This window comes from Struthio camelus, chromosome 22, assembly GCF_040807025.1.
Source record: "Struthio camelus isolate bStrCam1 chromosome 22, bStrCam1.hap1, whole genome shotgun sequence".
NCBI classification, from domain to species: Eukaryota; Metazoa; Chordata; class Aves; order Struthioniformes; family Struthionidae; genus Struthio; species Struthio camelus.
This window is the reverse complement of record NC_090963.1, coordinates 7,761,519-7,782,034: the sequence shown is the minus strand read 5'-3', so window position 1 is coordinate 7,782,034 and position 20,516 is coordinate 7,761,519. Positions and strand designations below refer to the sequence as shown.

Below are 20,516 nucleotides of genomic sequence, written 5' to 3'. Positions count from 1 at the left end.
ATGGGTTAACTATTTTCAAGGTAAGAGTCAGAGAAAAAAAAAAAAGCTCAAAGTAAGGAACGATGATTTAAAAACGGATATTTGAAACTTCCTTATTTAAAAAGGGGATTTAAAGTAGCACTTGAGCTCCACTCAGCGTCTCTTTTCGGCTTGACTCCTCAGTGATATTTTTTTAAGAAAGTTGTGAATTTTTTTTGTTGTTGTTCTTTAAAGTCGCAAGTAGCGTAAGGCAGGCTCTTCGAGCGAAGATGTCACATAATGATTAATCTGAGGGCGCAGCCGAAATATTGATAAGGGGAAAACGGAAATCAAATGAAAAGTAGAGAGCATAGAAGAGAGGGAAAGAAAAGCACGTACTCGAGCTGCGAGCATTACAGAAGCCCCCTGAGGAAATGCCTGGTTGATGCAGCCTGTCTGGATGGGCTGGGAATTTTAACTTCAGCGCTGCTTTGGATCTAACAAGTTTAATCTCTCCTTTGCAAAACTGCAGCGGCAGGGTAGTAATCCAGAACTGGTGGGGAATTTTATTTTTGGTCTCAATCTGGATCTTTACAAACTGGTCTTCCACTGGTTGAGGGGAAAGGGTGTAAAAGGTGAGTCATTTAAATAATAGTAATAATAGCAAGAATAAGCGAGAGGTGAATCTAAAAGCAGTTTAAGAGGCCCTTTTATGTTTGGACTGATGCTGGCAGGGTAATATGATTGATAAATAATCCACAGCAGACTTTTTAAGACTGACTCCAAATATGCAGATGTATTTATTTATACGGACATGTGTAATTATATAGGGGAGGTAAGTGGAGGGGGGATAATCAGGGGCAAAGAGGGGAGCAGGGGAAATTGATATGTGAATCCTTGACCCCAGAAAATTTACTGGCTAAGGAAAATTACCTTGTCCCTCAACTCTGTCTACCCCCACCCCCCGTTGCAAGTTCAGAAGCAAAAGAAACTGGAATGCGTTAGGAGGGAGGACGACAGAAAAAGGAATTGTACTTATCAGAAACACATTGTCGATTTTATAATCAGTTGCCCTTCTGTGCCAGCTGGCCGCGTAATAAATGCTTTAAAAATCAATAAAAGGGGGTTACGTGCAGATAGAGAACTCTTACTTTATTTTCCAGAGTTGTTGGGTTTTCTTTCTTTTCTTTTTCTCTCTCTGTATTTTTTTTTTTTAAATCAGCAGATGTTTCAGAGTAGCCCCGTCGCCCTGGCTTTGCAGGCACAGAGGTGTTTCCCTGCCGCTGCAGAGCGCTGGGAAAGGCTGTGGGCGAGGAAGGGTGCTCCCCGCGGGGGCTTGCGAGGGCGGCTGGGGTGGCAGCTAGAGAGAGCAGGGGACAGACAGCTCCATCGCACTTTGGACTTCTTCATTAACCAAACGAGGATATTTCATGATTAACCAGCATGTCTGTGTTGTATTATGCATGGATAGACTGAATTAGCTGCAAGGTTAGGACCCCACAGCTTTTCCTGAAGAGCTTTAAAAAAAAAAAAAAAGAACAAAAAACTATTGCAACTATTGCCCACTTGTGCGCGACTCTTTATGCATATTTCTAATTTTGTAATATAATTTTTAAATTGCATTTTCTTCCCGCTCCAAGTTCTGGATAAAATTCTGACTCTTCCCTCCTACCCCGGGAAAACTGGAGCATCGGAACAGCTGCAAATACGAGCTGCATGCTAAGACGGGGGCTCACGCGTTTTAACGATGGAGTAATTATAGTTAGCTAATCGTTAGCGCTTTCCGAGGGACTAAAGATCCTGAGCAAAGCGGATAGAGAAACAAGGTGCCAGATATTGTGGTGACTACAAATTTATTTTCCCACACACCATTACATTTTTCACGACCATTGTTAATATTTGCAGTCATGTCGGGGGTGGGGGAGCACACAAAAAACCTGCTCATCGGGAGATCATCGAGTCTTATAACTACAGGAAAACAGATGCACTGCATTGATGCAAGCCTAAGATAAAGCACAGCTACGTTTGACAAAGCTACGGCACTATCCAAAACAGAAAGGACTCAGATTGATAACTCTGAATTTTTTATTGCTATTTGGAATGATACTTCCTTTCGCTATTTTTTAAATTTATTGTTTAATTATCATTAGTGAGAAAGGTTCTTTAAATCAATAAAGGCCGGCAGGCTAATGGCTTGGAATGGTTTCAATGAGTCACGAAAGGCAACTGCCCTTCATTCAGCCAAGTGAAACCCTTAGATATAAAGTCAATAGGGTTAACTAGTCTCGACATGAAAACATGAGTATTTCTGCTGGCTTTTAATTGTTGGCTAAGAAATTCAGTTAATCACATGTCAAACATTTCCCTCTGGTCTGGTCAAAAGTGAAGAAGGTTCTTTCCTAGGGGAGGACCCCAAAAACAAAAACAAACTGTTGTTAAAACATAGAAATAAAACCCTGATTATGAAGTCCTGTCTATCACTTGACATTTAGTTATTGTGGGGAACGTTTTTCTGTGTTATTTCTTTAAAGGGTACACTCAGATGCTTGATCGCTTCTCATTAAGCTTTATCACTAACCTTGTTTTTTTAAACAATGCTTTGTTTTTTCACTTTTGTGTATATACATATATGATTTTTTTTTAATTTCAGGTCAATTTTAGGACCTTTAAAGATCTCTATTGAACAAGTAAGGATGTTTCAGACTGTACCAGACACTTCGTCTTACGTCAAGGTAAGACATGACAGCATCTTTAAACAGGTAATGTCAAAAATTTCAATCCTCCAAAATTCACAGTCATGTGTATTAGTTGAAAATCTCGTTCCCATTCTCACTGAAGTTAGCAGAAGAATGTCCTTTACCTTCAAGGGGAGTTGGGTTAGAGTCTGAAATATCTCAGGTATAGTTCTGGGCTGAGTCAAAAGTTGAATCATTAGGGACCAACAGTATGTTAGAGTGGTCTTGTCTTTTATAATACATTGATGCTTGGTTTGGTAGGTTATAATGTAACTAGCATTATAGTGAGTGTCCTGAATTATATTATGGTAGTGGTTTATTATGCTGAAACCAATATGATAGTGGTGGTGTGCTACCACTATTATATCATAGTGGTTTCCTAAATTGGTTTCCAATTTTCTGATTTCCTAGATACTGTTTAGTCTTGAACCAAAGCTAAATTTCATTTAATATCCCCCTCCTTCTGTGCTGAGCCAACCACTGGATTCAATATGCAAGATGATGTGTATAGTTCTGTTTTTGACAGGTACATTTCAAAATGGGTTTAACGCCAAAAAAAAAAAAATTGTAATGAATTGAACCAAAACATCTCTTTCAGTTGCTTGTCACATCAGGCTATGGTATATAATATTGGGATTTGTTTCACAGTGTTACTTACAGTTTACCTTGAACAATTCTTCCGTACAACTCAATAGGTAAACTGACTTTAAAAAACCTTACTGGTAATGGCTAATGCCAGGTACTACTATATCTTGTACTCTGAATAGTTGCTTGTGTTTCTTTTTATTAAGCAAAAAATGAATCTTACAATGTCTTTCGATGGGCCACTTCTGCCTCTTTCTTTTTCCATAAGATTAAAACAAATTCCAAAGAAGGGTTGGCACAGCCTTGTCCCTTTATAGCTCAATTGAGTACTATATTATATTTGACATCATATAGTTTTTTTTTCCACAACAGTTCCCAAGAATGTAAATAAACCAAGCCTGAGACATCTGGGTTACACGTTTAAGGCAAACCCTGCATGCAACAGCACTTAGGGAAAATCTAAAACACAAGCCTCTTCTCTCCCAGGCTGAAGAAACACAGAAGGGTGTTAACTAGAGCTGGGTGGATAATTTGTAATGAATAATTTATTACAGGAATTTTGTCTCTCTCTCTTTTTCCCTCAGTCAATGATCCATGAGCCGATTGTGATGTTCGTGTTACATACACATTATTGGAAATGATTCACTGAATGATTCCTGTATATAATCCCTAAGCTGCAGCTCATTTTGCAGACAGTTTGTCAGGAGTATTAGTACTTGAAATGCAAGCTTCGTGGGATGAGTCCCAGGTCATGTGGCTTTACTTGTATTCCCTGATTGGGTGAACTAGCGCAGTCCTCGGGACCAAGTTTTTCAAGTAAATTCTACTGGAAATTGTCAAGATTCCATGTTCAGTTAATATCCCCCAAAACATACTCATAGCTCAGCGTTTCAGGGAATGCTGGTGATTAGATTTCGTTTATTAAATTCAGATAGTTTTGAACCAGATTCTGGAAGAACAGAAACTTAGTGGAAACCAAATGAAACGCAAATATCATGAAAGCGAATTCACAAGAAGTTCAAGTAGAGAAATGTGTTATGCAGTCTGTGCCCAGCTTTAGCATTAATTTTCCTTTGGTGTCCTTATATATGGGAAATGATCTTATATGTGTTCTGTTTAGAATGAAAAGATGAAGGCCCTCTGACATCCTATATTATGGTATCATTGCCTTTTGTTGTGAGGCTAAATCCAGCTGCCATTGCAGTTAGTAGAAAAATGCCTTTTGAATTAAGTGTAAGCAAGACCCAGGCCTAAATAATTCATCATTCACAAAAGGATTGAATGCGTCAAGCCATAACTGCATCGGAACAGCCTTCTCTTTAAGTAGAATCCTGCAGACAAAGCGCTTGGACAAAGTTTTCTTTACATAAACCTATGTTTTATCAACTAAGAAGAAATTCTAAGGCTAGACTTATATCCAGTGTTTCAGTGGTGGAGAGATAAGAGAGCTGCATGATGCTGAACTCTCTGCCTTTTATTACAACCCTTCATCCTCAACGGCCATTATTTTGGGCAAGGACCTTGTCTTCTGGTATTTTGTCTGTAAAGCTTCATTCACACCAATGTCATTGGGGAAATGACTTGTTCCTGTGCTTTAAAAAATCAACAGGATTTTGACAGAAGTCTCTTAGGAACTGATCCAAAATCCTTTGAAGACAAAGGAAATATCTCCCAAAGGCTTTAAAAAGTTTAAGTCAGGCAGTTTGGGCCCAGTGGTGCAAAAAGGTACCTGGGAAGTTCATTCAATTTAGTGGAGTTGTTTGTGAAAGTAAGAACATGCTTACATTCATGAATATCAGAGCCTTAAACAAACAGGTTAGACCAAACTTTGGTGACAAAGCTTCTGCTGACTCCAATGCACCAAGTGCCCACAGAGTGATTCCGGCTGTTAACTGGCTTATACGTAGAAGAGGTGATGCTAGTGATCTAGGAAGGTAGTCAGGAAATTTGGAAACTGATCCAAGCTCTGCCAGGGTGGACTTGGGGTTCCTGTGCAAGACACTTCAACTCTCCTTGCCTCAGTATCTCCAACTTTAAAGCATGGATGAAAGTGCTCTGTAAGGACCATGCATGATTCAGTTTTAGACAGCTCCTACCTTTTGTTTCCTGTTCCCCACACTGTTCTTTGAGGACTTCCCAAGCAGTATGAACAAGAATATTAAAAAGTAGGAGGTTCTGAGTTCCAATCCCTTCTCTCCTCCCAGGTCTTTTTTTTTTTTTTTTCCAAGCATGCTATTCCTTCTCTGCAAAAATGTATTTGCCTATCTTGTGGGAGGGAGGAATTTTTGATTTTAATTATTCATTAAAATAAAATTGGTGGAATCCTGACTGAGTACTGGTACAGTAGCTCTATTATGCAGAAGAAAAGCAAAACTGAGATCAACGTCTGCTATAAATCCTCTTCCTCAAATGCATCATGTACGTAAGCTTTAGGTTAAGAGCTTATTCTCTGCATTGTGCAGAAAAATTACCCATCTCTATGTGTTGTATCTGAGAAGAGTTTGCTATCGGGGTGTTTCATGGACGGTCCTAGGAGGAATAAATTTGCTGTCCTACCCCTGGGGTACAAAAGAGCCTGACTATGACCATCTTCAGGCCACACTGGCTTTCTACTCATGCCTTTCAAAATGCAAAAGGGAGGGGTGGGGCGGGGCTAAGAAGTTAGAGAAGGAGGAAGAAGAGGAAGATTTGAATTTTAAAATGGTCTGTTTTAACAAGAATAGTTTATGTTGAGTCATACCGGCAAAGTTCAGCTTCTCAGTGTTGTAACCTTGATTTACATCACAATCAGATAGAACATATGTAACGGTATCTGTCTGTTAAAAGGTCCTATATAACCGCATGACAGGACTACTCATTCTCCTCTCATACACACTTCTTGTATTGGCCTTACCGCAACAGAGCTGTAGGAAATCATAAATATTACAAATTAATTATGGTCCTTACTGTTTTATTTTACACACTTAATAATGTATTTGTATCTTTTATACCATAATGGGACTTACTGATCTGCAAGTACTTAATAATTTGCAGTCTATCAGAGGGTGCTAATCTCATCTAAACATAAGTATTTAACTTTAGAGAATGAAACATGTAATATAATTGGGAAATTAAATTTTAAAAGACAGCACTGGAATCCTGACTGTAGGGATATGGAAAGAATTAGGGCTTATAAGCAAAGCAACATGACCTCTGAATACTAAATTTTTAATTATTACCATTGCCACAGCAGTCTTCACTCCCCTCCCTGCACTGGCAGTTTGTGGTTTAGTGTGTGTGTAAGTGCAGTACAAGAATAATTGGGGAGGGGGGTGTCATTCACCAGTGCTTTTCTCATGCCCTGCAGCAGCAGCATCCAAACACGCTCATCTTTTCTATCGCTCCGCTCCTTGCACAGAAAAGTCGCCGCTTCTGCTTTCGCTTCCCCAGCTCGCAAGCGCGGCTCAGGCCTCCCGGCTGGCGGCGTTGGCAACCCGCGGCGCGGCCCCGGCCCGCGGCCGAGCCCCCTCCTCCCGGCGCGGCGCTGCTCTGCCCCGAGCTCCTTCCTCGGTACCAGCCGTGCGAGCCGGAGGCAAGCCTCCTCGCTGGGCAAAGTTCCTTGGCCTGTGTCGGAGAGGAGGGCAACAAGAGGGTGGTAATGGCCCCGTCTGCCCTTTAGTATCTGCGAAGTGCTGCTGGAGTGGGGAGGACTCTCCCTTCGCACCTTCCGAATTGGCAAGGGCGCTTCGCCACTGCAGGCTCTCCTTCCCAGCTGGGCTGGGCCGTTGCGCTTCCCCCCGCAAAGGGTGAACCTTACGGGCGGTGTCTTTCTTGCCGCGGCAAGGATCAAAACACTGGATGCCCCTGGGCTGGCGCTTTTGGTTTGATCCCTAATAATTGAACTCTCGCGTGTGGCTGAATTGGGAGCCCCGTCAATTTGGAGCTTGATATCCGGGAGTTACCTCTGCTTTCCCCTTCTCACCACCTTCTCGCCTGAGGAGAGTATTTAAACAGTCACCCGATAAGGCAAATTTTAGCCAGTTCGCAAGAAGCAGCTCAGGTCAGGCGCGTTGGGACGCCTTCGACCTTGGTTTGTTTTGTAACATCTGCGCAGAGCAGCGCTCCTGAGGGAGGCAAGGCTGCTTGCTTCCCACTCCGACCCCTTGGCCGGTTTGGGGAAAGAGACGCAAAGCAACTGGGTATATTCCCCTCGCGGGCTTGAGCAGAAAATGGTCTCCAGGCCAGACCTTTGAACGGGCATGAAGACGGACTTTACTCTGGTCTCCAAAAGATGCGAGGAAGGAACCACCGCGCAAGCACAGTTCTCGCTTTAAAAATGGATTTCATGCAGCCATAATGTTTGTGGTACTGTACAAAGAAGCATATTCATGGAGGCAAAATAGTCTGGGTGGCTGGAAACAATATTTGGTTTGTTCTTGCTTTCACTCTGCCTGGAAAGTTCACAGAAGCCCTAAAGAAAGATTTTTTTTTTTTTGGTGAGGAACAAAACAGGAAGATTTTCTTTGGAGAGGGAAGTATGAAGGCTACTGACAAACCCTAACACGGACACGTTATCATTCCCGCTCTACAGCAGCAGCCAGAGGCTGCCCCGGGGACAGGTTGCAAGGAAAGAATATTCCATTCTTTTATTTTTTTGCAGCAGAAATCTCGCAATGCAGATCATGCCTAATGAATCATCTGAGGGGAAATCACAACTGAGGGACGTGTCTACCGGTCAGCCTGACAGAGGAACGCATCCTACAGGTGTTCAGGGACACATGCATGCTGGAAACGCAGTTGTGTGGAGCAGGCAGAAGCGCTCTTTAGAACAGCTAGGGAGCCTTAGTCTCGCAGCAAGGAGAAAGTTAAAGGCTTCATGGACTGAATTTTTCCAATTCAGGCAGCATTGCTCCTACTGAGAGTATCCTTTAGAGGGTTATCCATTTCTGCAGAATTGTTCGCAATCACTGGCTTCCAGCAGAATTTCAGTTCCTCCCACCTAGCTTCGGGAGGATGGGAGCAGGTTTCTCTAAGGAAGCTGAGAATTGCAGTAGTTTTATCGACGGGGTAGAGTGGACAGTTGTGAGCAACGCCCAAGCTTGGAGCATGGGCGCTGGCATGAACTTTTATGTCACGCTCAGACTTAGTACTGATTCACATACGTATATACCAAATCGTTCATTTTTTTGAACAGTCATTTCTTGAGGAATAAATGCTGCTAAGTCGTTAGACTTGCAAGCCTTTGATTAATGCGTTCTGACAACTTGGTACTAAAGGATTTCATTCTTGTTTGCACCTACGTTTCTATTTTAGCTTCTTAAAATCCCCTTCCACTTCCCGGGATCCAGCGAACCCTGCCCAACTCTTACCCGTGCTCAATGCAAGTACTGCGCAGCGAAGAACTGGCATTATTTCTTCCTTGCTTTGCCTTCAAGATGCGATTTGAATTTAACTTGGGAAGGTGGAAATGTAGCATGTCGAAACTTTTTAAAATAAAACAGGCTCTCAGGCGCAAGGGACAAGCTTTTACATTCGGTGACTTCTGCCTTTACAGCAACCAGAATTCAAGCAACCAGCCTCCTCTCCCTAACTCTATGACCTTCTAATGGCTTTATTCTTTCACAATTTGCAGAAAAACGTCCCTCCATCAATATGCTAGTTCCGATGTATTTTCTATGTCAGCCTTCCGTATGCTCTCCTAGCCCCGTGAAAGAGAGGAGGTGTGGAGGGAAAGGGGGAGCAAAAAGGAAAGGAAAAGAAAGTGAATGCTAAGGGGGAAAAATGCTTTAAATCTTTCCTGCAAATCTCCAAATATATGAAGTCTGAGGAACAAATTCAAAGCAGGCACGGACGCCTGAAGAGAAGTTAGAGAGAAATATTCTGTTCCATTCAAGCGCATCAAGGGTCTAGCTGAAGTCTTGTTTGGCTAAGGTCAGACGAGACTGGGTTCTCCAATAAAAATAAATCTCAAATTAATTATGGCCTCAAGCGAGGGGCCAGACGTTTGGAGCTAGTGCACTGCAGCCTGTTTTTTTGGCCTTCAGTATTTTTGTTTTTTTGTGCTTAGCTTTTCAATAATTGCGGGATGGGGGAGGAAGGGAGGGCGGGGGCTGTTTTACTGGGACATGAAGCTCAAAATAAAACTATCCAGGACGCTGCTTACCCACTCTTCACAGAATTGCTCTGCAGCTTCAAAGCTACCTGCATCTTCTCCACTTCTAAGACGCATTTTACTTAATAGTGATTATTAGTGAATAACTTTCTGGCTGCTAGTTCCCAAATCCCATGAGCTGTTCTTGTAGACCAAGAGATGTGAGGTAGGAGGTACCCGATCCTTCAGTTATACGCTTGGAAAACTCAACTGATCCCCCTTTATTACTGTAACTGAAAAGCAGAGGTTTGCCCTATTAGTTTAATCTAAATTGGGATTCGTTTCTGGGGATCAAGTCCCAGGGTTGTAGTTTGGGCTTTTTGTCTTGTAAGAAAGTGGGTTTAGAAATAAACAAAACACGTTGCGTTTTTCATTTTGCAACGAAGTCAATGCCAGAGGAAACTCAGACCCGGAAATTTTAAACATTCACTGAAGCTGGTGGGGACTTTCTGTCTAGTAAAGGCTGCAGCAGAATAGACCCTGGCCTTCTGCAAATACAGCTCCAGGAAAAGCACGGTGGTAAACATTATAAATACATTTATAGAGAATATTATATATACAAAGTAATATATATATATACACACAATATACCTAGCGTAGGGAATAAAAACACACATAGAGAGAGACAGAGCTAGTTTAAGAAGAGGAAACTTTGTCACAGTTGATGGGTTGATAGTGGGAAATGAGCCGCTTTCTAGTGACCAGGTCAGGGTGGGGCTGCTGTTTTTTGGGGGCTACTCTAGTATTTACCACGCTAGTTCAAAGCGGCAGACCTAGGCGAGGGTATTAACTAGCGTTCAGCTGACACTGTCCTGATAAGAGATACAGTGGAGTAAGCCAATCCTCCTTCCCGTCCTCCAAAAAGAATATTTGTGACCTCCAACTGAGACCCGAGAATGTTTCATTATATTTATTTCTATAGAATAAATTGACATTTTAAATTATGAAATTGTGACTGCTAATCCCGTGTGCATTAGAGACAAAAAAACCCCAAATCTTTTGAGTATGTACTCCCACGAAAGATTGGCATTGAACTACACTGAGGGGTTAACTCCTTTAATACTACATGGGAAATGGTCTTGGGCCAAATTCCATCCAATGTGTCCTTAATTTCAACTGGATTACCCCAAAAATGACGTTTTCACCTTCTGTGTGTGCAGATGCACTCGCTGTCATTCAGCTAAAGGGTGAAGAGAAGAGGTGAGGTGGGGAAATGCCAAGTGTTTTGATCAGTATTGAACTAATTAAAAACTCTGGACGAGAATTTCGTTTCATTCATAAGTGCAGTTAAAAAAATAATAATTGATGAGCAACTGATTTCTACCAGCCTGTCCCGATGTAAGCATTTGAAATCTTCCGTGCTTGCCAAGATCAAATGATTTTCCAGATGTCCGGTGGTAACCACATTAAACAGATCATAATGCCTTTACTGTACATACACATGCATCCAAAAATTGAGCATCGGATTAAAAGTCGCGCACATTTATCAGCATTGTGCTCGCACATTCTGCCCTGAGATGGCTTCGCGCTCCTCTGAACGCGAGCCGCCTGCCTTTGCACCCTTCCTACCAAACAGTTAAATGTAAAAGACACTGAACAATCACCTAGGATGATTCAGAACTTGGCGCACGAAGTTTATGAATATTCCAGCCTTTTCCAAAAAATTTGAGATAACTTCAATTTTTTTTTGAAGAAAAAAAAAGATGAAGTAAAGGTTCTATTGTTACATTATTTGGGAGGAAAATAATAGATTGTTCAGCTTGTCTGCTATAATGTTTAACAACTTCGCTCATTACCTTATCTCTTGGACTTTTCGCAAATCTGATTTTAGACCAAACACAGGGACCAGAGGTAAAGCACGGAACATCCGTGACGGGTCCAGTGTAACCCAAACAGGCTTTTTGAGTCATCCTCAGACAGAGAAAATAAGCTCTTCTGATCACGGTGCCCATCTGGCAATAAAATGTAGAATTAGGTTCCTAAAATATCTCTAAGTGTATGTGTGTGGAGGGGGGCGTCTGTTTGACGTCTTCCAGTCTTTAAGAGCCCTGGGGACCCACTGCGAGTGCTGGACTCGCTTGCCTCTTCCTGCCGGGATGGGGAGTTGGTGCTCTGCAAGTGTTGGGCTCCCCTCGATCCGCTGGGTCCGTTCCCAGGTGATTTCTCCCTGCCGTTCTCAGCTCCTCGTCACTCCCCAGCCCAGCCAAGACCTGTCGATCATGCAGCCTAAAACGAAATGCTCTGTGAGGTCCGTAGATGACAGAGGCTCTTTCCAGTTTTTTTTTTTTTTCCTTTCCTTTCGTGGTTTAGCTCCTCAGCCTGTCCTTTCCCTCACCCCCCACCCCCGTTGTTGTTCGGAGGTTGGTAGAGCACGTTGTCTAGAGAGGAAACCATTTGGGTTTTGAAAGGATGCGTTTCACTCTTCCCCTAACCTCTTGCTTTTCTGGTTGCTGCAGCCTGCCATGTGGTAACACTGAAGGGGGAGTGGAGACGGGAGCGGGGACGGGCGGGGGAAGAGAGCGGGGAGAAAGAGAATGAAAGAGAGCAGCGAGGAAAGCAAAGGGTTAACCACGATTTCTTTTAATTGAACTCCAGTTCTTGTGGCCCTAGGCAAAGGGGGGAGCTGACCCCGCTAGCAGCATCCAGATGTGCTGCTCTCCGGGGACCCCGGCGCAGACCCCTGGATTGTAAAGCAGCCGGCAGAGGACGGGGGTGGGGGCGAGGCCAGGCGGCCGGGCTGTCCCCTCGGCTCCCCCTCCCCTTCACCTCCTGCCTGCAGACGGCCTCCGTCGCTGGCAAGCAGCAAGCCCAAAGCTCCAGGTCTGGTCACGTTCAGTCCCGTGTCTGCATCTGAACGCAAAAATTGTAGCTGAATTGATGAGGCTAATTTCAGAGGAGGGGGGAGGGAGGAAGGGAGGGAGGGAGGGGCAAGGGGGATCTACAGCTCTCTCCTGCCAGCTTCGGTCTTGGAGAAATAAAGTATTAATAAGGCATCTCTGCCGCAGCCGAGTAGAAACACTAGTGGCATTATTGTATTTCCCTTTTGGAAGGGGCGGGTGCAGAGTAACTTTGGATATAATTTTGATTTTTTTTTCCCCCTGTGGTTGGACTAAAGACAGGGGGGAAACAAAAAGACTGGACACAACTGGCACTGGACAAGGTAATCCCCTCCACAGAGAGATCTGACGTTCAGGAGTGTCCTCCTACTTTGACACTTTCTTTCTTGGCTTCACCCTCCCTTACAACCTCTGCTATTTTCCTGGGGCTGCAGCAGTTTGCAGAAGTGGGGAATAAAGGACGCCCAAAGTGTTGCATGATGTGTTCCGCTGCTCGCTGCTTGTTATTTTTGCAAGGGGGGGAAGTGGAGCGGGTTAGCAGGACAGGCGGGTATTGTCTCCTTGGGGTGTTTGGAGAGTTTCATTCTTTCCCGGGGGGGGGGGGGGGAAAGAAAAAAGAAAAAAGAAAAAAAGGAAAGGAAAGCGCGTTTCTTTTCTGGTGATGGCTCTCGTTTGAATGAAAGAGGAGAATTTCATGTCAGTGCCTTGCCAGGTCTAAAATGAGATTTAAGGGCTGGTGTTTTGGTTTGGTTTTACTGCAGTGCCCACTCTGACACAGCATCCGGGAACTGAAATTTCAGCTGATCTGACAATTATTGTAAATTTTTGTCATTTTTCAACTTATAAAGCCTTTTGCGGCGCAGTGGGGTTTTTAACAGCTTAGCGAGAAAACTGCGTTGTGAGGGGAGGCTGGGGAAGGTGCTCCTAGCCCCTTAAGTGAAACGGATCGACTTCCATTGATTTCAGTATCTTTGATTCAGTCCCCGATATCGCACGGCTTGAAATGACTGGGAGTGAGGGAAAGGGAAAAGGGATGAAAGTGGCCCTAAGGAAAAGCGCCTCCACTTTCCCGCAGCACCATTTTCAGCGTGTGTTTAATTGGTAGCGTCGTTTGTTTTGTTTTTGTTCCCTCCTAAAACCACCACCTACTCGAGCTTGCTAGGCTTTGAACATTTATTTTTTTCTTATAAGAGTATTTAAGAAGTAACGCTTTCTCCCTCCCCGCCCCCCCCCCCCCCGCCCTCCCCAAACCCGATGTTTCTTTGAAAACGACGGGGAACGGCTGGTTCCTTTGGTAGGAAAGTCAGCAAACACTGCATCTGCGAGCGTAAGAAAGCACTTGACATCTTTGACTTGAGCTGGCTTTTTGTCTGTCTTGCATTATTACACTTACCGCTCCTTTCTGGCAGGGACTGGACTCCAGTCTCACGCTCCTCGCCGGGAGCCCTGCCTGAGAAAGGCGTGAAGGAAAGGGGCCGCAGTATGTTTTAAATGCAACGTTTTAATCCTCAGTCTTTTTTTTCCCCCCTTCTCTCTGCGTGCTCCGACTGAATTGTATTTACGGTTTTCTCCCCTTCATTTCGCCTGTGACTGGAAAACGCATTAATAAAAAAATCTGTGGGAAGAGACGGAAATTCAGTGAGTCAGGCTAAAGTTGCTCCAGCCAAAAGAAAAAAAAATTGCAAAAAACATGTTAAACTAAACTGTGGGATGACACACAGAGCTCGGTAATACAGTCTGGGGTGCAAGGCAAGGTCTCCATTGGACTGGCTGCGCTAGCGACAAACAAGAGCTGACAGAGGTAGCTATTGTTCTGCCCCTTCTTATCTAAATGGAGCAAATATCCTGTATGTAAAATATATATATATTTTGATCAAGAAGGCAGGACCAGTGGAGAGACGAAAGTTTCCTCCTCGAGTGACTTCACTTCCCAAAATTAGCAGAAAAAAACGTTTCATCCGGTTAACTGTCTCTTTTTCGCTCTGCTGCAACAACCAAAGTTAAAAAAAGAGAGACAGAGAGAGAGAGGGAGGGAGAGAGAGGGGATAAAGGCAGAAAAGTAAAATCACTGGAAGGACAGAGAGAAAAGTGAAAGAGAGAGAAGGATAAGAACTTCAGGAGGCTTCGGTTGCAGGCTAAACCGGGTCAATGTGTGGAATATTGCTGGCAGCGGCTGGAAATTTTTCTAGATGGACGGCACTATTAAGGTAAGCGGGGCAGGAGGGGCCGGCAGCTCGCGCCCGGGGGCCCCGGGGCGCCGGTCGTCCGGCTCCGTCCCTCCGGCCCGGCGCGGCCGCCCTCTCCTCCTCCTCCGCCGCCGCCTCCTGGCGGGGCACCTCTCCCCTCGCCCTGCCCGGTGCTCGGCGCCCGCCGGGCGTTTGCGGGGGCTGCGGCCCGGCGAGGGGCCGCAGGCGGCTGCGGGGGGGCCCGGGGGAGCCGCGCCGGGGAGGCAGTGACAGCTCCTGCCCCGCGGCGCCGCGCCGGGGGGCCGGCTCGGGCCGGCGGCGAGCCGGGGGGGCGCGAGTGGCTCCGAGCCGGCCCCAGATGTGTGCCCCCGGCGCTTAGATGTCAGCCGGCTCTGATTTCCCCGCCTGACACGCAGCGCCGCTGCTGATGGTCGCCCGTGCGTTTCCTCTAGCAGTTTTTGGGGGGAGAGCGAGGGACGGGGCGGTTTGGAGGAGAAACATCACCCTAGCTTGGGACGAGGCAGGGGGGAAGGGGAAGCAAAGAGTGTGGCAAAAAACCACGAACATAACCAACCTCTGGTGGCCTTGAGCAAGCGGGGACGCTGCTGTGACTTGGAGAACGGTTCCCCCTCCTTTTCCCCCGTCAAACTTGCGCTTTGCAAGGATAAAGTAAGCCTTGTCCAAGCCCCTTGAGGTGGCTTATGCTTTTTCTCAAAGCCTAGGCAGCAGAGGCTTGGCTTGCCTGCTTTTGGGGACCCTTGTGCAATTCTTATGGGCTCTTCTTGAGGGAGCACTCTAGCACAGAAGCAGCTCGAACAGACCAGCCTAGAAGCGAGAGACGCTGTGGGTGTGTTTGGGTTGGAGGATTTCGAAAGATGCCTATCGCTTGGGTGGGGTGTTGATCTCTTAAAAGTCTCTCTCTCTCTCTCTCTCTCTCTCTTTTTTTCCCCTTTTTGCTGACCTGGGGAGAAAGAAGCTGCAAACTGGCAGGAACTGAAACTTTCTCCCTTAGATTGCTGTTTGTGACAAGTGCACTGTTTGGAAGGGCCTCCAAAAAGGGGAGGGTGGGGGGAGGAGATGGGCAAGAAGAAGAAATGAAAAGAGGAAAGAAAGAGGGATTGAAAAGGGGAAAGTCAGAAAGGAGGCGAGAGAAAGCGAGAGCACTGAAAATACAAAATTTGGGAGGTATGGCAGGAATAAGACACGTCTCCCCTACCACCTCCTCAGTTCTGTAGCAAAAGTAACCCAGGCCTCATTCAGAATATGCTTAGTGCATTACAACCCTCTTTGATTTGTGGAGCCCTAAATACTGTATCGCAAAAGCGCAGAAATTTCCCATCTGTACACTTGCTGCAGTGCACAAACAGACTTGCTTTTCTGAGCAGGCCACAAGCCCCCTGCACCATCCTCAGAAAGCTACTAGAGTATTCACATGACCCACGTAGCTCATGGTGCCTACTGGGAGCTCCTCCTCTCCTCAGTCACCCTATGTTGCAAAGTATTATTGCTGTTCCCCCCTGCCCCCCCCCCCCCCCCCCGATTTGGAGATGAGGAACTGCAACACATAGCAACTGGGCCTACAGTCACGTTGGCCAGGCTGTGGCAAAAGGAGGAACTCACCCACATCCCAGGTCACTACCCTGACTCCTGGATCTGCCCGCTCACTGCTTTGCAGCCTTTGGTTATATTTTCCCACTTCTCTTGTAATCCAGAAATAATTTGGCTGTTTGAGCTAAGAGACACAGGATCCAGACACCCCAGAGTCTCATCTTGGGTTTCCTTACTGAGAAATTCCAGGATCATAAGCAAGCTGCTGCCGGTCCCCATGACTCGTTTACCTCCTTCTATAACTTACTCTTTTCTGTAATGTGCAGTTAGATCACTGGTTGAAAGCTTCTCCTGCAGTGCGCTCAGGATTATATAAGGTTTCTTGCAAATTTTATTACCAGGGAGAAAGAGTGGGTTCCCAATGAGTCTTAGCCCCATGCGTTGATAAATTTGCTGCAGTTTACCACTAAAAGGAAGAGGTTAGGCCACCTTGCTTGGTTTGTCTTAGGTGAAGGGCAACGGGAGAGGATGTGGCTAGAGATGCTTAAATGTTTCTAATGTGTTGAGCTCTATATTTAACCTGTGCTTTAGGGTAGGTTTTCTAAATTCTAGGACATGCTAAAGCAAACCTGTACTGTATCCAGGGGAAAGCAATTTAAAAGCAATCTTACTCCTGGATCTGTTTGCCTGAAGTTTGTATGTGTTGTTTTCTCTCAAACCGTGCATTTGAATTGGGAAATAATATGGCAGAAAGATACACAGAGGTGATTGGAGAGCCCCCCCCCCAAAAAAAAAAAAAAAAAAAGGAGAAAATAACTCTAATGATCAAGCAGTGCTTCCCTCCAGAAACTCAGAAATGTACCTGCCTTTATAGAAGATAAGTGCTATGGAGCTCAGAATAGAAGTGGGAGAGGGGTACATCTTCCAGGTGACTGTCTTCTTTGAGAAGAAACACAGAACTGTTTTCTACTCTGTCTTTTTGAGCAATTGAAATAACACAAGTGACTGTTCTTCCAAGTCCTATGCAAAACTATTCCACAGACTAATTGTTTTAATTGAGTAAAAGATTTTAATTGCACACTTGCCTGATGCAGGAGGGAAATACGCTGTAAAATTCAGAGTACAATGGGAGTCCAGTCTACTATAAAAATATCTCCCTTCACCCTGCAGTCCCCAATATTGGACTTGTACCTTCCTCTTTATCTTATTGCGCCATTCAGAAAGAGTTCTGATGACAGACTCTCTGATGGCTGGCTTTGCTGACATGGAATAATTTAACTGTAAACCTGCCTAAATGCAGGGTAACTTCTTAGGTAAGGGGTAATTAATTCTGTAGCCTTGAGCTGTCCTAAGGGCTCACGGTCACGTGCTGCTGCAGTACTGGGGAAAGGGAGCGTGGTCGGAGCGCAGATGTGGTCAGGATGATCCTGGGCTACATTTGCTTCCTCTGTGGACATTGCATGCAAGTGTGAATTGAAGTTGTCATCACAGTTCTTTAACACAGAGCTCAGGGAATGCATATATAGAATTATTACAGGATCAGCAGGATCAGCACAGGACTTGAAGACATTTTTTGCTATCGTGCACTGACTTATGTCACATGCAGTATTGCTGAGCCAAAGCATCAGGACTAGAATGCATCTTTTTTCCTTCACAAATAATTATTTATCTTAAGGGGATTTAAATTAATTACTGAGGTGGTGGGTAGCAATTTTTGCTGCATTCTTCAAATAATCTATTTAATACCTAATTTGGGGGTTGGATTGGCTGGTTTGAAAAGCGACCTCTAGAATAGTGCTTTAAGGTTTTTTATGGAGAAAAAAGTATTAATTCATTCTTTATTAATTCATTTCCATATTCTGTTTATATTCGGTGAACAACCTTTGCAGAAGATGATTGGGAGCCAATGAAACTGAGGATGGCTTCTGTTTGGACTAATTTTAAACAATCTATAACACTTCTATTTTGCGCATCCAAATACTTCAATCCATATCTTATTTGGGTTAACATCCTCCTCTGACTTAATTCATATTGTGTTTTGGGGGTTTTGGTTTTTATTGCCTCAAATTAAATCAAAGCAGGGCACCTCTAATGTCAACAAGATGCCCATGCATGGACTTCTTCCCAGTAACACACCGTGTGGCTTCAAACTTGTTAACTGTTTCAGCTCCACCTTACATGTGGACAAGATATACTTGCTAAAGTAAATATACTTGCTAAAACCTGACTGTTAGTAAAAAAGCGTATTGGATGTGACTGTTGCTTTTGTTCTGTGAAAATATGTTGATCCTTATAGTATGGGCATAAGAGAGAGTTAGACCATTTAAAGGACATATGATGAAAGTTCTGCATTACCCAAGTAGATGACAACCATGCACGTCTCTTTTAGTTTCCACGAGAAGACAACTTGTATGTTGGTGTTACTATAGCAAAGGGTGGGGAGGGTTTGAATTGCAATCACTGTTTCTTGTCATCTGTGAACTGTAGGCGTTTGCTCTCGTCCTGAAACTTGGCCATCCAGATCTCGAACTAAGAATATGTTTCCTTTTTGAGCAAGTTTGAATGTCTGTTTGGCCATTTTTAAATTGCCCTGGCTTTGGCCCTTTAGAGATGTCCTTTCCTGGCGAAAAGGCATTGACTCGCAGGGCAAGAATCTTAATTGAAAAAATTGCATAGATGTTTGTTCACTGGCGTATTTCTAAGGTGCTGCCCCTCAAAAGCAGTTTTGAACAAAACTGTCTGAAATTTCCAAGATATAAATTCCTTGTTCCCTGATAGCTTAGTCCATATTTAGGTTTTGCACCTGTTGCTGTTGGAGAATAGCTTTCTAATATACAATGGCACAAACCTGTTAGGAACATTTTGTAATTGGGATATTTTCATAATGCTACTTATTTTGCTGCTTCATTTTCCCTCAAAGACCTGTATGCAAATGAATGCCTTTTGCCATGGTATGGACTTACGATCATGCCTTAGTGCTGGGTGCTGTCGACTCCAGGTAGTCAGCACTAGCTCCTGTTTGCTACACAAATAAAACATGGGGAAAGAGTCTTTTCCGAATACATAAGAACTGAGTAGCTCTTCCTCTCTGTATTAGAATTTTTCCTGGCATAGGAAGGAAAAGTGGTCTGAAACAAGCCTAATACACAACTTACAGCACAACTACTTAGATTTTAGGCACTTGGAGTTTCATTCGGAGGCTTTAAAGAGGTGCTGAGAGCCTTTTATAGTTTCTCTCCACCACTGTGGATTTTACCCTAACAGGATGTGGTCACTTTGAGTAGTAGCATGCATGTCTTGAGGATTTCATGCTTTTGTTTTAGTTATTTAATTTAATTCTGTGATGCTCCTGCTGTGAGATGAGGGAAAGGTCCAGGTTCTATCACTCCCTGCAGCCTATACCCTAAGGAAAGTTTTGCTGGAGTCTTGATGTAAAAGAGTAGAATTACTCATTGGAATATTATGAGAAAGGGACAGAAATCAAGAGAAGCAAAGAGTAAGATCACACTTCAAAGTGAGGTCTTAGATGACATGCTGATAAGGTGAGATATGCTCCTAACGTGAGAATGGCCTTTATAGCAATTTTTGCAGAAACCAGAAAAGTTATTCTCTTCGGATTTCTCCTTCCTGTCTTTATAGAAGGCTTTCCTCTTGATTTCAGTTCATGTCGTCTTTGAAAGATCTAGGCCACGAACATGTGAACACAGAACCTTATAATACGGGGCATCTTTCATTCTTTCCTCTCCTTGAAACATCAGCACGCGAAGTATTTCTACAGCGCCACATAGATTGCCTTGAAAAATGAAAGTTTGTCATTCTGCTTGAGTTTACTTGACCACTTAATGAAAGACCCTATGTCCCATCTCAGTGCAAACATGCACAAGCAGGAAAATTAAAGGAGCCAAGGGAGCCTTAACATTAGATTTCCAGACATTTGTGGGTTTGCTAGACACCCAGCATTCCAGGAGCATGGTGTTAGTACTAGAGCGTGCATGGATGTGTGGCTAGCCTTGCCTAGAAGAGATGGGCCTAAAACATGCAGCTTAGTTCTACAACTTGGTTTGAAGCCAACTTTTCCCCTATATGTAAAATTCTCTTTAGCTGGTTTGCTCTGAATTGAACAACTGATCTATTTCCAGTGGCTGTGTCTGTTGCTCTCAGGCACATGCGAATATGAGCACACAATGAATATATATAGCACTGGCATGTAAAAAGAACTGATTTGGAGCACATTTCTCAGGTTGTAAGAATTTATTAGTCTTACTGCATTTCCATGGGTGATGCCTAAGAACACTTTCTGAGTGAACAAACATTTTCTTACAAGGCTGTTAGCGCATATTTATAGGTGTTTTTGAAAATGCAAGCTAAAATATCACAATGCAAATGTGGATTTCTGCCTTCTTCTGGAAATAATTTGCCTGATTATGGGCCCAGGTCTTTGCTAACCTGCATGCATGCTGTGCCATCATACACACCAGGGCGATCAATATAATTTATCGTCAATCTGAATTGCACTGGTATAAACAGCGAAATATGC

At 44.1% G+C, this 20,516-nt stretch overlaps 1 protein-coding gene and 1 long non-coding RNA gene across 6 annotated transcripts in view; one reads left to right on the top strand and one right to left on the bottom strand.

Moving 5' to 3' along the window:
• Positions 1 to 233: 233 nt before the first annotated feature.
• FLI1 (Fli-1 proto-oncogene, ETS transcription factor) overlaps positions 234 to 20,516 on the top strand; it is a 96,039-nt gene continuing 75,756 nt past the window's right edge. For 2 of the 5 annotated variants that reach the window (XM_068916604.1, XM_009680424.2), the window contains exon 1: positions 14,170 to 14,452. In XM_068916604.1, coding sequence (XP_068772705.1) covers positions 14,435 to 14,452 — 18 coding nt within the window. In that variant the 5' untranslated portion in view covers positions 14,170 to 14,434. Of the gene's footprint in view, positions 594 to 2,608; positions 2,718 to 14,169; positions 14,453 to 20,516 lie in introns of those variants that run through there. The other 3 variants (XM_009680421.2, XM_009680425.2, XM_009680422.2) reach the window with 3 other exon arrangements.
• Positions 11,872 to 15,931, bottom strand: LOC138061889 (uncharacterized). The gene is made up of 3 exons (XR_011135887.1): positions 15,006 to 15,931; positions 13,639 to 13,860; positions 11,872 to 12,258 (listed from the first exon to the last, which is right to left on the bottom strand). It is a non-coding gene; the product is annotated as an uncharacterized lncRNA (long non-coding RNA).